General features: G+C 39.4%; 3 protein-coding genes across 11 annotated transcripts in view; 2 read left to right on the top strand and 1 right to left on the bottom strand.

The window, feature by feature from the left end:
• Positions 1 to 5,318, top strand: part of SHLD2 (shieldin complex subunit 2) — a 29,912-nt gene extending 24,594 nt beyond the window's left edge. For 7 of the 8 annotated variants that reach the window (XM_042033243.1, XM_042033245.1, XM_042033241.1 and 4 more), the window contains 4 exons: positions 1,310 to 1,516; positions 2,369 to 2,603; positions 4,170 to 4,285; positions 4,867 to 5,318. In XM_042033243.1, the coding sequence (XP_041889177.1) occupies positions 1,310 to 1,516; positions 2,369 to 2,603; positions 4,170 to 4,285; positions 4,867 to 5,039 (731 nt within the window). In that variant the 3' untranslated portion in view covers positions 5,040 to 5,318. The remainder of the gene's footprint in view (positions 1 to 1,309; positions 1,517 to 2,368; positions 2,604 to 4,169; positions 4,286 to 4,866) is intronic. The other variant, XM_042033247.1, reaches the window with a different exon arrangement.
• Positions 5,319 to 5,421: 103 nt separating this feature from the next.
• The window catches only part of GPRIN2 (G protein regulated inducer of neurite outgrowth 2), a 40,770-nt gene continuing 27,531 nt past the window's right edge, over positions 5,422 to 18,660 (top strand). The window contains exons 1-2 of the mRNA XM_042033250.1: positions 5,422 to 7,130; positions 12,685 to 12,809. The gene's annotated coding sequence lies outside the window, so the exon portion shown is untranslated. The remainder of the gene's footprint in view (positions 7,131 to 12,684; positions 12,810 to 18,660) is intronic.
• LOC121667083 (synaptotagmin-15-like) lies at positions 7,449 to 17,025 on the bottom strand. Of its 2 annotated transcripts, none has more exons than XM_042033254.1 (8): positions 16,756 to 17,025; positions 13,412 to 13,610; positions 12,600 to 12,742; positions 11,775 to 12,070; positions 10,788 to 10,958; positions 10,153 to 10,273; positions 8,924 to 9,107; positions 7,449 to 7,834 (listed from the first exon to the last, which is right to left on the bottom strand). In XM_042033254.1, the coding sequence occupies exons 1-8, from the start codon at positions 16,988 to 16,990 to the stop codon at positions 7,759 to 7,761; spliced, it is 1,425 nt and encodes a 474-aa protein (XP_041889188.1). In that variant the 5' UTR covers positions 16,991 to 17,025; the 3' UTR covers positions 7,449 to 7,758. The 2 variants fall into 2 exon arrangements, with proteins under 2 accessions (XP_041889188.1, XP_041889187.1); XM_042033253.1 differs by having other exon boundaries at positions 8,928 to 9,107.

Here is an 18,660-nt window from a genome sequence, read left to right as displayed (position 1 = left end):
TTTTTGTGATGCTGTTAGTGCCTTTTAAGTGTTTAGCTGGTAACATTTATCCATTTAATCTTTAAATACTCCCCTTGGAGAAGTAACATATTTTATGCTAGTTCTAACATGTCTCCTCTGTTTAGAAGCGGTGTCATCAGCAGCAGAATTTGAATGCACTTTAGAAGACTGAGAAGGCATAAATATTTAAAATCTTGGATCTATATACAAGATGCACTGTTTTGCATAGTGCCTGGTTATGTAACTGTGAAAACCCATGAGTGTTAACTGTGTTACCAGTTTTGCTGGGTCTTCCTTATCATTGTCTGGTTTAGCATGAATTGCTGAGGTTTTTCTACTCCTTACTTTTATTTTCTGCTTTCCACCTTACTAGTGTCAGGCTTTATATCTTAGTGGCCTTGAGATCAAGTCCAGCTGTAACTAACTAGAAGCATCTCTTGCAAGAATTACATAGCCTGTGTTTCAGCAGTGTCTACTACCAAATTTTGATTTATTCCTTGTCTTGTTCTTTGAAAATAAGTTAAACTAGGTTTATGTTAAATTGATAATTGTGGAGATAGAAGATCAGAAACAGGGATGTATTAAAAAATGGAAGTTGATGAATAACATGATTTTTTTCTTTGAGACGTTGCCATCATTAGAGCTGACAACAAATTTCAGAGCTGGTTTCTTTTTCAAAAGGCTGAGTTGTCTTGACAGCTGAGTTTGGTAGAGGTGCAATGAAATTTCCATTATGGGACAACTCATGCCAAGTTTATAGGGAAAGGGAAGGAAAAACCTTACATATCAGACTTGAAATGAAGTTACCAGAGCTGACCATATGAGCATGTGTTTGTCACTGTTATCCCCAGGGAGACGAGAAGAATCACGCCATAGCAGGTCAGATGATGTGGCCGAAGCAGAGCTAAGACCACGTTTAATGGGAAGCTCATCTTTTATAGTGTGGTTTGCAATAAAGAAATTACATGATTGGCCTATTCACCCACCACCTCTCAAGGTGATAGGTTGAGCCCTATAACGCCCATCTGTAAATATTATTTTTCCATGTACCCAAAACAATATGCAGTTCTCATAACAACTATGCAGCTGCCAAGAATTTACTTTTCTCTAACTGCTTTTTCATGAGAGACTGCGTGAGAATGAAAGCTTCTCACAGTTTTCCTGTGAAGCTGCGAGAAGCTCTCTACCAGCTTTTTAGCACCCACAGGTGATCTCATGTTTTTCTCAATCATGGAAGTAACCTTGGCTTGCTGGAAATGAACCACAGTATAGAAAGTAAACTCTTCTGTTTGCTTTTTTTGTTCTTTAGATCACATATGGGACTTCAAATACCTTCTTGTCCAACATAGTTCTGTCTCAGGTGACTTGGAACTGCATACAACTCCCTGGTCATCCTGTGAGTGCTTGTTTGATGATGACAAAAGGGCAGTTGAATTTAAAGAAAAGTTTCAGAAAAGTCAAACATCCCTCATGGAGTTGACAAGGCTCTCAGCACATTTGGAGGAAAAATGCTCCGGTAAATGTTATCCATAGCTCTGTAATGTCTGTTGTGCCATGCATAAGTAGGCTAAATAGATGCTGTGTTGATGAAGTAAGACAGTTGGTCTTTAAGGTAGCCCAGATCTGGGATTCTGAATTTATTCTGGAGGCTGCTGCTCTGTACTTGGCCAAACTGAATGTTCCATACTTGGCCATACAATGAACCCAGTGGAGAGATAGGTGTGGTGTGTGGTGCCGTGCAAAGACAGCTTTGGAGCACAAGGAGAAATGCTGACTTTTGTTGTCCACACCAACCAGTTTAGTAATGATGTGACTAATTACTGAAAGTTTGTCAGTCTTTCTCCAAAACTGGTACTCTCTAAAGCAAAGTAGCTGCTGCTATTGAAAACTTCTTAAAAACAAACAAGACATTTTACACAGTCATCCCCTCCCAGATAAACCTAGAAGATTGCTATGGTTGGCATTAAATTCTAGGAAGTGATTAAAGTTGTTGTTGCAGCATTTAATTTAAATATAAAAGTGAAAAGCTAAGTTGTTAAAGCTGTGCTTTTCAGTACCTCTGAAAGAGTGGGAAGAAAATCACTTGGAAATTCTTTGCACAATTTTTGTCTCTTATTCAGGCACCTTCTATAGTGGCATCTACTAAAATAGTACCTGAAAATGTAGTACTTTTATACATCTAAAAATAATATTTAGCCACAAGGATTTTTCACTGCATAAAATATCTCTAAAAGTTTGAACATGTGTTAACAAAGGGGAAAAAGTTGAAGAAGTTTTTGATAGGAATTTTGGTTTTAAATCAGCTGTAGCCCATGCTTTTGCTTTCAGTTTAAGTGAAACTTAATTTGTATTTGAATTGTTTTTGTAGGAGTGATTCAAGTGAAAGCCCATATCTTAGAACTGAAGTTTACCATTTCCACTGGTCAGTACAAGCAACTCATCTTCTCTGCTGACACTTCACTGGAGTGTGTTTTGGCTTCTCTGCCTATGATCACATATTCAGGTTGTGCCAAATGTGGTCTGGAACTACAGGCAGATGAGAACATGATCTACAAGCAATGTATTAGATGTTTGCCGTACAACAAAGTCAAAACATTCTACAGGTAAATAAAGAAAAAACAAAATAATGTGTATTATTAGGGAGGTAAATTTTCTCCATTTTAACTTGCCCCATATATCAAATTCTTCATTTAAGGTGTGGTTAACAATCCCTGTCTTTCTAATGAATTTTCAAGTTGTTGTTCGTGAATTGCTGTATTATATTGTCATAATTTATGCATGACATTCTTAGTTTAAACCTAACTTCTTAATTTCTTTGAATACTATGTCATACAGGAATGATGGTTACCCAATACTGTGTCAGATAAAGCTAAGATGGAGTAGAAGCTTGAGGACCAAAGGAAAACTCCTCGAGAATCTTGTTCCAGCCTAAATCTGAAATCATGTGAATGCACAACCATATTTTTAAACTGATTAGTCAGTTTCAGCTGTGCAGAAATAATATTGACAAATGTTTTCAATAAACATTCTTGGAGAGCAGAGATAGTGAGTTATCACCAGATGGCACTGTGAGACACACATATTCACACTTAGAGAAAATAAACTAAGGGGATCCAGTTGATGTAGGTACATCTTTATTAACTAATTGTTCAATTCTCACATTTATCTTGGGCTTTTGAAATGTAATTATCAGAGTGACTAGAAAGACATGTAGCTAGAGAATGTTAATTGAGACAACCATGGAAATAATAGAATTCTAAAATATGTAAATTTTCCATCTCAAATTTTTCTCAAATTCTATCTAAACTCTTTCATAGTGAGTTTAATGAATCACTGACTTAAATACTAGTATCCTATTTATCTAACCAAGTAGTGACTTAGTATTTTCCTCTAAGCAAAACAGTCTTGCATCTTTAAGTTTATGTGCTCTTTGTTTTCCTGTGAGGGAGGATTAAGTGCAAAGAGTTTCTTTTCTTAGCTGAGAAGGTTCCCCCAGTCTTTCATAAGACTATAACATCTCAATGGGCATAAAGGACCTCAATTTGCTCCTGCACAAGACGTGGTAGAAAAATGATAAGGATTTCCAGTATTTGTATTCTCAGCATGTGAACACATCTAGATGTAGAACTTACATGCCCAGCTTTTTCAGAGAAAAGTATTTCATTTTTGCACTGAAATTTTCCTCTGATTAGTTTGGAGTATTTCCAAGGAGGGATTTTTATTTGTTCAGTGGTTTGTGGAAACATTTGGTATTTGTTATAGTACAAGAGATATACCTTGGTATTATGTGGCTATAAAGTGATTTGTTAGGCTAGATAATATTGAGTGATGCTGATACAGATGGTACAATTCCAAGTGATGCACCTAAGCTTATCTCCCTACTTTGCATTCCCACCACCTCCCTGGTAGTGGGATCCCTGACCATCCTAACAATTAAACAATGAAAAATTTCCTTCTAATGTCTAATCTGAGTCTCCTGCCTCAGTTTAAGGCCATTTCCTTATGTATTCCTCAAACTGATTCCAATGCTATAGATTTGACAGATGAGTCATTTTTCTATTTCTTGGTATTATGTTGCAGAGTAAGATTATAGTGCTTTCAAAAATTTTGCTTCAATAGGAAACAAAACATAGCAGGTAACTTTCATGAAACTTTGTTTTCTCATCTAGACCTGCTTTGATGACAGTAGAAGATGAAGGATATGAAATTTATGTTCATGTGGTGTCTGAGTTGATGGAAAAAATCTTCCTCAATATTCCTGCAGACTGGCTGAAGAGATTAGTAGGTACTGTTTCATGAATTACTTGTCCTAGAAACAGGCAGCGAAGTTCACAATGGAAGCAAAATTTTTAATCATTGACAATTTAAAAAAACCCTAAACAACCAACATCAAAGAATATTTCAGTGGCTGTCTGACAAACTCAGAGTTTCAGAGGAGAGGTTGCAACAACAGGAGGTGAGATGGTGTGAATGCCTATTATATAACTAAATCGTTGTAGTTATATACCTAAATATTCGATAACTAAATGGATTCCTTATGTGCAAAATAGAATCTCTCAGGAGCTTTTGGAACTGGCATGTTTTTGTGCTGTGAAATACTGGGCTGTGTTTCAGACAAGCTTCACTTGATACATCCTGTTTGACTTGAGAGGTGTTTTATGTGATTCACAGGTGTTAACAGTTCCATGAGAAACAGGCTCAGCTCGTTGGTTTTTTTTAAAAGTAATTAAAAATAAAAGCTAATTTTCTATTCAGATGTTGAACTACACTTCCAGTAATTCAGTGGAGCTTGTGTGGAGGTAGAACTTGAATGTTAGGTGCTCTTGTGAAAATCAAGTGTAAATTGAATTGTTCTGTGTTTTGCAGTGCCCTCTTCAGATATAACCTACAGCACAATAGTAGCAGATCTGTGTCATTCGCTGCTGGCAGATACAGAAGCATCCTATTTGCTGGAAATCAGAAGCCACTTCGTGCTAGATGAGAACAGCTATCCTTTGCAAAAGGATTTCCATCTGCTAAATTTTCATCCTGATCTGTGAGCTCTGCACTAACTGAGTAACAAAGACCATAAGGACACACAGATGGGAAGCAGAAGAAAAATGACTTAGCTGAAGGAAGCAAATCTCTTAAAAAAATGATAATAAAGGATTTTGGTTTTAACTTACAAAAAAGCAAAACCATCAAAAGGACTGGTATGGAATATCTGCTGGTAGTGTATACTGCTGGAGTAATACTGATGAATTTTCATAAAGTATATTTTTATACATGTATTTTTATGTTAATAATTATGTTAATAAACTCCAACAATATCTTCAGTATCTGTTTTCCTTTTTCTCCTCAGAAAAATTCACTACTATTGAGGGACTTAATTTTCCTCAGACCTGGCAGATTAGAGGAAGACAGACAGAATTCAGTAATACTTTAGTTACATGATTTTTGTTTGATTTATCCCATATGCTATCTGTAGCTTGGTCTTTTTGTTTTGCTGTTGTGGTTTCTTTCCTTCTTTTAACAGCAGAATTTTTGCCATTTACCCTCAGCAATTTTGCTGCTGTTCTTTTCTCCTGTAAAACAGAACTGTCTTGTAATCAATCATTCCTCCTCCTTCAGCTCAAGGCAAGTCTCAAGCACAAGATCAGATGGATGTTATATAAAAGGTGATAGGTAAAAACATTTGCTCCATTATATGATAGTTAAAACCACTGTATTAGAACTCCTTATTTGATGATGTTTCTCACTTTGAAATAGCTCTTGTTCAGGAAGAGTCAAAAAGGGCCTTTGTCATATGCTTCACTTGGGTGACCATGAGTACAAATACGTTGGTAAGTGCACTAGAATATGTTTCTTCACAAGTTAGCTGAAATTATTGAACACACAAGGTGGAAGTATTGCTACTTGAATGTATAAGAAGAAAAGAGGACCATACTGTACATAAGTCAGACAGGTGACTTCCCACTTCAGAGGTATTTGTTAACAGACACTGTTCATTACGTGCATCTTCCTGCACAACCTCATAAACCAACTGTCTGAAACACTTCTAACAGCTTACTTTTAAGATCTTTATTGTATGATATAAGTCATAAAGAACAAAATTTATTTGGTAAAATTATTTTATTCTAGTAATATGTAAACTGTATAATAACTGTGTAGTTTTTTTTCCCAGAGCAAACATGATAACTCTGCTTATCACATTGGTTTGCAGTAGTTTTGTGGTACTGAAATTTGAATACAGCTCTTTGGGGTTTAGGGTGCTGGTATTACTCCTTTAGCAAAGATATAATGAGGGTTGAATACTTTGTAAAATTCAGTTTAATGTAATGAGTTTAGGTTCATCTTGTATCCAGTGGTGCAATTAGCAAGACAGACTGAGGGCACCGTGTAACATATCAGATGGTGGATCAGGGAAGTCTGTTACCTCACAATTCCTGTGGTATCATTCGTAACATTTCCTTTAGGTAATAACAATATTGTCAAAATGGAAAGTGGTTTCATCTCCCCAGAGAAGCCTAATATTTTTAAGATATTGAGTTAATTAATACTGTGTCCTGTTTGAAAGGAAGTTGGTTTGATTTCAGCTGTAGAGGTTATGGTCCTCTTGAAACGTCGTTGTGCAAAATGTTTTGCTGCAGTAGTCTGTGTGTCTGGTTTATGACTGTACAGTGTGAAGGGTACAGAGCTCAGGTCCTCAGTGAACAATCAAGAAGAGAAGAATGTCCTATTTTGTTTTGATTAAGAATAACTGCTCTGAACTATTTTATAGAGCAGTAATTTACTTAATGAAGAAGATTCTACTACTGAAGCAGACACATGCCCAGGGGGCTTAAGCTAATCGGATTTTCAGTGTAAGAATGGTCATACTAGGTCATACCCAAGGCTCTTGTAATCAATGCTCTGTCTCCAGCAGAGATGTGGTTAGAGAGAAATATATAAGGACAGAACCTCCTCTTACTGTCTCAGAGTATTCCAGTACTCCAGTACTGGAATAGCCTCCAGTCACTTGTGACTCCATGACTTCTCTGCTTGTTCCTTAGTGTCAACACAAAGTGCTGTTGTTGGGGTCAGCTGAAAACATTGAACTGAGTTACTGCAGGAAATACACCGTGCTGAGGGATGTGAACAGCTGCTTCTAGGTATGTGGCCAGTAAACAGTTCCTTCACCCTTCCTGTTCAAAAGAGGCTTTAAATGTAATGCTGCTATTTTAAATAAGTTCTACATGTGTCAGTCAGTATCTTTTGGGCTTTGTCTGTTTTGGCATGCTCACTGGGCTTCTCTCAGCTTTGATGAAGCCGTTGTGGTGATGCGGTGCAGTGGACAGATAGGCCTGCTGTCATCACTGGCAATTCTTTGGTCATTTTGGGCTCTATCTACATGACACGTGATCATTTGTGCCCAGAACTCATGACTAGGAAGCGGAATTTACTAGTCAAAATAACCAATACTATGAGAGCATGGTTGGCTTGCTGTTTTATTTACTGTGCTGTGTGTTAATTTAATTGAACATATATTTCGAATAGAGGAAAGAGAGAGTTCCAGCCTACCAGGGACCAAATCTTTTATTTGTGTTTGGTCTAGGAAATAATGTATTTTATCCTTTTCTACTTAGGGTACAAACTCTTAGCAAATATTTTTGTACCCTTTAGGTGAGAAAGATAGTAAGAGCTTTTCCATGTGAAGGTTGGTGGTTTCTCAGTGCTGTTCACGTGCTGTGGCAGAGAGCATGCCATCGTTTAACCAGCTCCTTGGGCTTGCTGATCATCTCATTCCAGTGTTCCAGTTCTTTGCCACGGGTGTACATGAAAGGCCCAACTACTACTCGTCCCAGCAGAAGTGTTTCTGGGAAAAAAGAAAGCAGTTAGTGATGAACACCTGTGATGCTTCTCTGAAATCCTCGCCTAAATTAGAATATCAACCTGTATTTCTCCAAGTAATGTCTGTTCTGAAAGTTATTTTTAAACCAAAATATTCATCAAGGAAATGACTCTGGATTTCAGGTTCTGTAGCTTCTACCTGCTAAGGTTCAGCATTGAAAGGTACTGCAGTAAGTGGGTATTTACTCAATGCAGGCCTGTCGTTTTGCCTGCAGTTAAACAAAAATAAGTTCAAGGCACAAATATCTGTATATGCCCTGCCCCTTTACCTCAGGTTTACTGTGGAAGTGTGCCCTAATTTTGGGTTGCATCAGCAACCTCAGTAGGATTCATATGATGCTGTGACTTGGGAAAAAATGAACGCAGTTACTGAGACAGCTGGGAGCTGTAATGTGGGCTGCCACTGACCCCCCTCTGCCAAGGAGCAGATTGTTTCTTCATGTCTGGACTTTTCAGCTATGAATGGGGAAAATTATTGAGATCATATTTGTACTGCAGGGAAGATGTTTTTCTTCTGACCACTGTAAATATTGAATTCTGATTTGCTTCTCTAAGCAGAATTCCTTAATGGATTCTCTAACAATTAGTAAGAGGCCTCAAGCATGAGGTTTTCTGCCAGGGAATGGGGATGTTTGCTAATCTCTCTTTCTTCTTTGTCACTGCTTGAACTGCTGAGAGAATTAAAATCCCTACTCCTCTTTTAAATTTGCTTAGAAAGAGTGAGTGGCCACAAAATTTTGGAGGTTGTGTTCATATAAGCTTGTCTTAATAGGATACTGGAATGAAACAAAAGCACAGCACCTTATACTGACATTGATTAGTCTACAGGGATTTTTATTCACGTCTTCCATGAAATTTATCTTTAGCCTCTAAAAGAGAGACATATGCTTAACTCAAGTAAGTTGTTCTGCTTTTAAAGAGACAGCTTTTGTAATACCCCAGCACTCTTATATGTTTTATGATTATTGCTGAAAAGGAATTAGTTCCTCTCAGGTTTAAACATATCTCAGATATGTAAGAGATTTGACACCTTGACTGTAATAATTTATGTAACTTACTTTCTCCTTTGGTACTCTGGAGCACAGATAGGCTCAGGCTTGCTGTATCCAGCTCTGTCTGATCTGCCTTGAAACTGAAGGTTTCATTGTACACAGGATTGGGAGTTCCCAGAAGAACTGCTGTCTTTTTGCTTTTGATGAATTTATTATGGTTCATTAGTGAGACTTTGACATACACACCTTGGAGAAAAAGAAATTCAAGAAGAAAAGACCTCTTTAAGAGGCAGTTGGGAGACAGCTTGAGGAATTTCTTCCTTTCAGGAGTCAGTATCAAGTATAAAATCAGATTGTGAGAGATCCATGGAACACACATGCCAGCATAACATGAAGCAGGGAGTACGCAAAGTACTGAGGGTGCAGTTTTGCAATGCGCTTTCCAATTTAAGTGCTGTTAAAATAAGCAGCCTTATTCTTACCCTGCATCCTTGATCTTACATTTCTGTGCTTTCCCTTCATCTGATGGAGGCTTTTTTGAAGGCTTAATTTATTCCATCAAAAAGACTTCATAGTTGATGAGCGTATATAGAGGACTAAACCTCTTTTCTTTTTAAATGGTAGGTGTATTTTGCATTTATATTGTTTAGCTTCAAAGCCCTGCAAGAAATCACTACAGACTGAAATACAAGTTGATTCTTCCATCTGTTTTTGCTTTGAGTGTTTAGATTTTAAACAGCATTTTGAGGTAAACTCTGAGTCCAAGGACACATGAGTATGATATACCAGAAAAAGCCCTCTGCACTAAGGGAGAAAATTGTGACTCCATGCCATGGTCCTTTGAACAATAGCCAGGCTGTCCTAAAATAGGATTTTTTTTTTCCCAACTCAGTTTTTCCCAGGACAGCTGTTCAGCATAAGTAGTTGTCCTGCAGCTGTTACCTCTGGGAATTGGACTTGAGGCAACTGTTAATGTCAATATCCCCTGAAATGCTGCCTTCTCTGGACTGTGTGCAGCAAAAGGATGTTACTCACTGTACTATAACAGGAGATAAATGTTGCCACTGATTGCCACAGGACAAACCATTTATTATGAAACAAACGCCAAACATAGCAGAACTAAGCTATCAAAATCTAATTGCCCCAGGGCAAAATATGGCTTGTTTCCACTCAAATCACCAGGATGTTAATATGTTCCTGTCAGAGTCTCACAGCACAAGCCTGGGTGGACAGATGAGGAAGGAGCAAATAGGAATTGTGGAGCTGATAGCAGGGAGGAAATCCCACTTACCAACAGCAGGGCTTTCCTCCTGGAGCTTTAATCCCCTTGCCCTCAGAACCACCACAGTGAGACGGCCCAGGTAGTCATTGTAGCTCAGGGAGAACTGGATATCACCATACTCTGAAGGAGGCTTTGGAAGTAGAACACCACATGTCAGATATATTTGAGAAACTCTCTTGTCACATGGACAAATGGGGAGAAAAATCCTTCTTCATATTAATGGTTTCTGTCACACTAAGGCATGTGGGTGAATTGTAACGGCTTTAGTTATGCTGTTGTAACATTTGATGGAACTGATTAATCAGCCTTCCTAAGCCTCAGAATTACTCTTTCCCAGGTGGTATCTATTTCCTTGCCTCTTCAGCCCTTTTCTGCTCTTAGTAATTCAAAAGAGAAGCAAATAACAAAACTTCTTACGTAACTACCTCCTAATTCATGTGACTTTTTCCAAGCAGCTGGGTAATCCCTTTACAACAGCTATGGATCTGCAGGTTGGTAAGATGGGAATTTTGGTTCCAAATGTTTATAAAGTACTTTTGCATTTTAAGTACTTGGTAGAACATACTTGTACTTCAGCTATATCCTTCCAATGCTTGTAAAGATGACAGAAGTTCCACAGTGCCAAGCAGCCTGGTGTCACATACCTCCAAGTTTTCTTTCTCCAGATCTCTCCATATGACTAGTTTGTTGTCCTCAGTTAATGCTTCATTTTTTAGTGGGAATATAACTTGGCCTAGGAGATGATGCTTCTTCTGTTTATCAACATGATAAACCAAAAACTTAAGTGTCCTTTGTAGCAACATTTTACTGGAAACCTGTACAGGAAAAGGAAGAATATAATAATAATTTTAAAACATCTGACACTTTTCTGCTCTAGCATGACTTCAAAGGAAATATTTTTCAAAGTGTTTTAAGTGTAGGTGGAGATTTCCTTTAATTATTTGAAGTCTACTTTTTAAATTTGCCTTAAGTTTTAGCTATGCAGAAGTCAAGATCCAAGCTAAAATACTATGAGTTCATTTGAAAGCTGTGAAGTTCATTGGTGGTTTTTCAGCTCACATGGATCTAGTGCTATGTTATGTGTTCACTTTCAGACACAAACGTTTAGAATCTGTAAACATTTTTTCAGTTGTCTGAAATACAACCTTTTTTTTTGTTTTAAAGCTTTTGTCTTGTGATGTGTGCTAAAAGCCTCTTAGCATGGGAAGCCAAGCTTTACAGTACTATACAAATAGCAGCCCAGACATACCTCCCAAGTTCTGCTGTCTAGCCTGCTTGCACAGCAAAGATACTGAAAGCTGTGAAAGCATTAGGTCAGTATTGGCTCCATCCGGACTTCAAGAACTGCTGGGCAGAACTGTTCAGCTGTAGTTCAAACTGGAGCTTTCGTTATTCCCAGGGCAAGTTTTGGAATCCTTAACTTTGGTTCAAACCAGAGTAAGATCAGTTCTGGAGCCATACATTTCTGTAGCCCTGGATCTCCAGAAGCCCCAGAAAAAATCCTGTCTCTGATGGAAACAACTTCTATCTTGGTAAAAGCATTGTGAACACTAATTTTCTACAAACATGTACTGTAGTTTGACAAGTTAATATTTGCAAACAAAAATCTGCCTCATCAAAAGGGAAAGTACCTGGAAAACAAAGTTTTCATCAAACTGCGGGTTAAGAGTTTTACGTTTTGTTTTGGACTGCAGGTAGCTTCTTTCATCAGGTAGCAGGTAGATTTTCACAAATGGACTACAGGAATCAGCAGGAGGCTGCAGCTTCCTGACTTTGATCAAGGAGACGAGGAGCCTTTCTGACTCTTGCTCGTATTCTATGGAGAACCAGAGGCGGCCAATGTTGCCATCAGGAAAATCTGTTTCACTTTTGTCTTCAGGAAATTTGTACAGGTCTGGGTTAATGGTCCCTACAACATAAGCTCCAGCTTCAAGAAAAGACAAAACAAGCACCCTCAGATTAGTCTCAAGAAACATTGCCAGCCTTTTTATAACCACTCCTGTATTAGGGCAAATCAGATTAATCTCTTTATTAGCAATCAATTTTTTGTAAGAATTTCATGTTTTATTTCTTTTTCCCTCAACTTTGGGGGAGTAATTGTAGGCTGCACCACTTTTCTTTCTCTCATTTCTGTGATTGTACCTTGTTAGTTCTAGCTATTTGTTGTTGCAGTCTGCAACTGGTGATTCTGCTGTTTCTGGGGTCAGCAGACACTTCCTGGCCTTTACAAAACATGGGAGTAGAGATTGCTTTGTCTGCCAAGGTACAGCACTGGGACCAAAATGACTACATTCTCGTCCAATTCTTATATATAAAAAACAAAAATGCAGAGAGCATTTAGGGCTTGTGCTGTGGAATGCTATGTCTGGTGTGCCCCCAAGAAATATGTTCATAATAATAAAGCCACCCTTTAAAGGAATACCCTTAAAGATAGTCCCATTTTTGCAATGCCATACCCAAAGAATGAAATGATGACCGTGCCCCAGGCTGAGGGGTCATGTAGGGGTCACTGTCTTCCTGAACCTGTTCTTCATTTTTCAGGTGAATCCAATCTCGCCCATGCAGTGTTGGTGGAATGATAAATGGAACACTTCTGGATCTGCTCAAGACAACAGCACCTATTGACTCTTCTGGTTTAAATGTGGAAACCAAACTTGGTAACAGTAGTAAGTTTACTGTTCTTATGTCACAATGTAAAAATTCTACAGACATGCAAAGGTAAAAATGTTAAATATCCATTGTTTTGCAATTGATTTTATTTGTTTAATGCATAAAAATCCAGTGAGGTACATTAGATCTTAATTCTTCTGACAGATTCTTCTCTTTCCCCCTTTCCTTCCCTTTAGAATTTATCCTTCAGAGGAAATGAGGGATTAACTGCAGCTGCTTGTTTTAGAGCCCAGACCCCCTGCAATGACTAATTCTCTAAGAGAGTCTCCTTCCTGAACTGAAGTCCTATTGTTTTTGTTATTAGACTAGAAATTACTCTGGAACATAGTCTGGGTTTGTCTAAATAACAGGTAAAGCTATCCATGCACCAATCACACATATATTCTCTCTTTTAAATAAATCGGAATTAATCATCACTTTCGTAGTTAGAGTCTCAGTTTCCTAAAGGAACAAAACAGAACATGACTAATGTTTTCATATAATGTAGGGATCTTTATTTCTGTACATGCATATATTTAGATCACCCCCTCATCTGGGATTTGACAAGTTGAAATAAATTACATAGTGTATGCTTTAAAAACAAAATGAAAATAAGTACCTTGTGCTTTTTGGTTGAATTTCAGAATTTGCCTGACCCTGAAAAATGGCATCTGCATTTGTTGTTTTGACAGGATTGATGAGCTTTTTGTAAGAAAAGAGGCGGCAAAATTTTTTCCAGAGCAGATATGCAGTTATTCCAAGGAGAACAAATAAAAGGATCCCTCCTATTATACCTCCAGCCACAGCAACTGCTTGTTCTGTTCAAACATAAAAGCACATAAAACATCATAGGAAGATCAAAGTTAAGTATGCATTGGGTGTAGACAGGAATATTAAAGCTAACAAATGCATTCCAAAATGGTTTTTAAAAGAAGCATTCAGCTCATGTGCACATCTTTGTTTTGTTATAGCATGGTGCAACACCTAAGGACGTGTGACAATGGCAGTAACAGATCACAGTGTTCAGATGCACTGGCAGTTATTGCAGTGTAAGAGACTACAGACATGAAAAAACCCCAAACCCCAAAGAATTGTTCAGGCTCTTTTTTTTGCATTAGCATTTACTGTAGCATGGCAGAAGTGCTAGAGCTTGCATAACAGAAGAAAAAGAGAACCCAGGAGCACCTAATATGAAAGGTACCATTATTTTGGTTTGGTTTGCTCTTCCAACTATTCATCTATGTTGAATTGAATCTAGACCCTGGCACAAGGAACAAAGTAAAGCTATGGGTTGTTTTCTTTCTGAGGATGCATGTGTTTCCTGATCTGTGAAGTCAAAGTATCCATTAAACAGTTTCCTGGATCGTGAGTACTTAACGTACAACCAAATCTTGTACAATTACTGTGAACAAGCCAAAACCCAAATAAAACTTAATAAATGTGTTTAATATGAATATGAGAAATTCTGTTGTGAGAATTTCTCATTAGACCAAGGGTAGACAATTGATAAGGGGCTCAGTTCATTGCTTTCACATGTTTGCTGAGAATGCTGGAGTGCAAGGCTGCAAAGATTATTTTGCTCTGTACCTTATACCCAGCCTGCCTTGTCCTACCACTAAGCTAGTACTGGTGCATTGAGTTGTGACTACCAGAATATCCTCTGTCTGAAAATGAGCCTAAACTCCAGAATTACCTTCCACTCTAGCCATGGGAGGCAGCTCAGGATCAGCTGAGTACTGGGTGCTGACTGTTCTCAAGGTCTCCTCTGAAACTGAAGTAGCTAAGTGACCTGGCATTTTCTCACAACTGGTATTGACTTTTTTCCTCTTCTCTGCTTTTAGATAGAGTTAACTGTGATTATGCTTCATTCCTTTTTCTTTTTATCTGTCTGTGCTTAGTAGGTACCTTGCAGTTAGCCATCTCTATGCAATGGTACAAGTAAATAAAGACAATACAAGCACAAAATAATCAGTCAACACTAGTGATAGTTTTGAATAATTCAAAACTAATTTCATGTGATTTAATTTATTGATTAGAGCTATAAAGAGTGTGGGAGGTGAGTTGCAAATACGTGTATTGCCGATCTTTTTCAGTGTTGCACTATTACAGTGCCATGAAATGTCCTTCAGCTACAGAACACTTAAGTAATTACCTTGTGCTGTAAAATTAACCTGGCCATAGTGCCTCAAAGGCCTTAATCTGATCCTGACTCATTTTCCTGCTTTTGGTAGAGTCAGCAGAGCCAAGCTGGCTTTGCGGCTCCCCTCCAGGTGTGTTGCCCTAGCCCTCTGCAGGAATTGGCTGGCTGCTTCCCTGAGTCACATAATCACTCCTGTTGCCCGGCACCAGCACGGAGCAGCCACCCTGCTCACGGCTGTACCACAGCAACATCACTCTGCTGTCCTTGCAACTGGTAGGTCCCAGCATTTAGCCAGACTATTAGTACAATCCTTATTCCGAGGAACAGGAAACAAGCACCTATTTGGTATGGGTTAGTATCAATACAGAGACAAGTCTGATTGTGCCATGTGGGTAAATTGGTTTTCCTTGATTAGAATGCACGGTATGAGGAAATGCATATGAGCATGGGAATTTTTTGTGTTTGTTCCTTGTAGTTTTGTAGGCCATGCTCAAATACATCTTCAGTCAGACTGACATTTTATTGCATCTCAGAAGGCCAGATGCATAAAAAATGTTTTAGTTTAATGCCCATAGTAGAAACTAATGGTTTCCTTCATGTAGGTGCACTATAAAAAGCACAAACGTCTATACAGCTGGTAGTTTTACTGTCTGACGTAAGTATCTGAAAGGTTATTTCGAGCAAGCTCAACAGGTCTTTGTTTAACTTGTCCTCTTCATTCACAAGTCTTTGATGCTCTCACCAGCAGTCCTGTATTCCCCTATAGCCAGTTTGTCACCATTTATCGTTAAGGACAGTAAGATGAGGAGTGATTTGATTTTGGAGTAGGAGAATGAGTTTCCAGTCTCTTTGTTAAATGAGCTTGTATGTACTGAATTTGTTCACTGCAGAATGATGTTAAGTATTTATGACACACCCCATAGCCATTGACTCAAATTCTGGGGTTTTTATAACTTTACATCGTTGTAGATATGAGGTAAAGTTTTACTCATTTCAGTAAAGTTACCTGTAATTTAATGACAGTAAGGAGAATTTGGCTCGCCTTTAGACCATCTTATCTGATTAGATCAGGAACAGAACCAGTGGCTTAGGGCACGATGTAGCACTAGTCACAAAATAGACCACTGAGGTATGTTGAATCCATTATGTGCAGGGAGAAAATATGTATCTTTATAAATAACTACCTGTCGTCATGAGGAATTGATGTATTGTATCCTGCCGTGGTACAGGATCACGGCAGCAGGAGATGAAGTTGGATCACTTCATCCCCCCCCACCTGAGCCGGGGGACTGTCTCCTGTTGATAGGTACCAGGTTTATCCTAGCACAGAAGAGGTGTTGACAGGCATCCTCTGTCTCCTCTGGGATTACATCCCTTTTTGCTTACTGGCTGATTAATATGCTTTAAATAAGCTTTACTTAAATTTTGCAGTAAGCCTTTTGGAGTTACGAGCAGCCCGTTCTCCCCCAAGAGTTTTAATCCCTATACAAAGCCACAGTCTAAGCACACGTACAGTGTAAACTAAATAATCGGGGGGAGGGAGGCGGCTAGACTCCTCATCTGGAGCCTGTCTCCAGAGCCGAGCTCTCCTCTGCCAGGCGCTCCGGGCGCTGCCTGCCAGCCCTGCGGTTCCCGGCCGCCTCTTCCCTCGCCGGCTCCGGAGGGAGGCCGGGCAGGTGCCCAGGGACAGGTTTGAGCTGATGCTTTGCGGAGCCTTCCCCAGCGCCAGCGGGGCGGCTGCAGGTGCCCGGCCGGGCGCGGCGGGACGAGCCGGGCACCCCTTCCCTCGCTCGCTCCCTCCCTGCGCGTCCCCCGGCACTTACCGGGCATGGGTGCCGCTGCTCCTGGGGCCCGGGGCGAGCGCTCGCCGCCGCCGTGTCCGAGCGCGGCAGCCCCTCCCCGGCCCGCCCCCGCCGCCCCGCGGGTCGCACGAGGCTGCGAGCAGGAGTTCAGAGAGAGGCATCTCTGGCGCCTGTCGGGAGAAAAGCAAAGGGACCCGTTCGGGAAAGATTCCGCGAGCCCCGGGCCCCCCGAGCCCGGCCGGCGAGGGACAGACATTGCCGAACTTCTGCGGAGGGAGGGCTGGAATCGGGCGGGGACGTGGCCGTTGTGCTGCATAAATCTTCTGTCAGCCCTAAAAAAACACCTGTGCGACACTGACTGTGGGAGAGAACTCCAAAAACTACAGTTATGCTCAAAAAAGACTTCGGTATTAGTGCCTTAATTCTGATTATTCGTGTGGGCAAGAAAGTAGCATACATTTCTTTTATACCTTTAACAAAATATGTCAGCACAAAGGATCACGTATCTCCTTAGACATTGCAATTATAGCCTTTCCTATTTGTACTTATGAACGTAATGATCTTTAATCCCTGAAGTGTATAATAAATACAACCAAACAGATCTTACTCATGCATAGTCCGGAGACAAAGTATTTGCCATCACTTCTTGTCCGCTAATGCTTCTTTCACAGCCAGTATGACAAGAACCTATACCTTAAATTTAACAGCTGTTTGTATTAAATGTTCTCTTCACAACTGTTGCGTGTGTAGTGCTTAGTGTTGTTTGCTCTAAAGGCCAAAGATGTGCATAGGAATTAAAACCAGTAGGACCCTAATGAAATATTCTCTGTTCCTGTGGAATCTTAGAATTATTTTCATTGCATTTAAAATGTTCTGCCGTAAATGTAGCATGGTTACACTTTTTCTATTAATTTTTGAGTCCTCTGGAAGAAGAAGTATTTAGATAATTTTTACTCTAAAAAGAAAAAGCTCCATATATTTTAGTTTAATGCTTGTAAGATAGTTAATTATTAAATAAATGTTCCACAGTCAGGGCTTTTACTGCTCTTATTTCTCCATTGAATTAGTGCAAACACTGAAGTAGAGGTTTTTTGCTCAGCAGTTTTGCACTTGTCAGGATAATGTCTATAAGCAAGTCTGAGGCAACCAATAGTTTTGAGTTGTGTGGCAAGACAACAACTACCTGCTTTTTCTTGCAGTGTTCTCACTTGAGCTCACTTTTATGGCTGTGTGAGGAATGCTGCAGTTGCTTTAAATGTGTGATTGCTTTCCAGAACACTGTTGAACAGTGAAGTGATCCGTGCTAGATGCACAGTCTCCCCTAGAGGCTGTGCTGCTTGTGTGGAGGTGTGGGAAGTTGGACATCTGGGAAACAGTACCCAGTAACCATCTGCTGATTCAGCTCCTGTTTCGGTGAGCCAGTGGATGGGACAGCATGACCTGGAGGGGCAGATCTCGCTCTCTCCAAGTTCCTGTGGAAGGGTTAATGGCAAACCTGCCGAGCAGGGAGCTTTAATTTTGCTTCTCTGCTCTACTATGAAGTTCCTGCTTCCAGTCCTTCTGTGCTGAGTTCTTGCAACAGCTGGAAATCAGAATAAATACAGGACACAAAACCCAGCTATACCCTCCTTTATCTCTGGTTACTAGCCTCCTTCCTAGCCTAAATCCCTGGAACATTTGAGGGTTTAATGTTTTGTGGACCTAGATATTGTACTATAAATGTTCTATGTTTCTGGTGCATATTTTGTAACATTTTTCAGTGTCCCTATCCAGGGATATCTTACAGTAAAACCTTGAGCTTTAAAAGACCACTTAAAAATTCTGTCACAAAACAATTTTCTAAAGTGTGTTATCTTAAAAACAGTGATGTCACATTGCTCATTTGACACCTATCTAAGTAACAGCAAATAATTTATCGTATATTCA

Source organism: Corvus kubaryi, unplaced genomic scaffold (genome assembly GCF_017639235.1).
Source record: "Corvus kubaryi isolate FWS band 111438036 unplaced genomic scaffold, C.kubaryi_AGA036_p1.0 37357, whole genome shotgun sequence".
Lineage (NCBI taxonomy): Eukaryota > Metazoa > Chordata > Aves > Passeriformes > Corvidae > Corvus > Corvus kubaryi.
The sequence above is the reverse complement of the archived record's forward strand: the minus strand, read 5'-3'. Positions and strand labels throughout refer to the sequence as shown.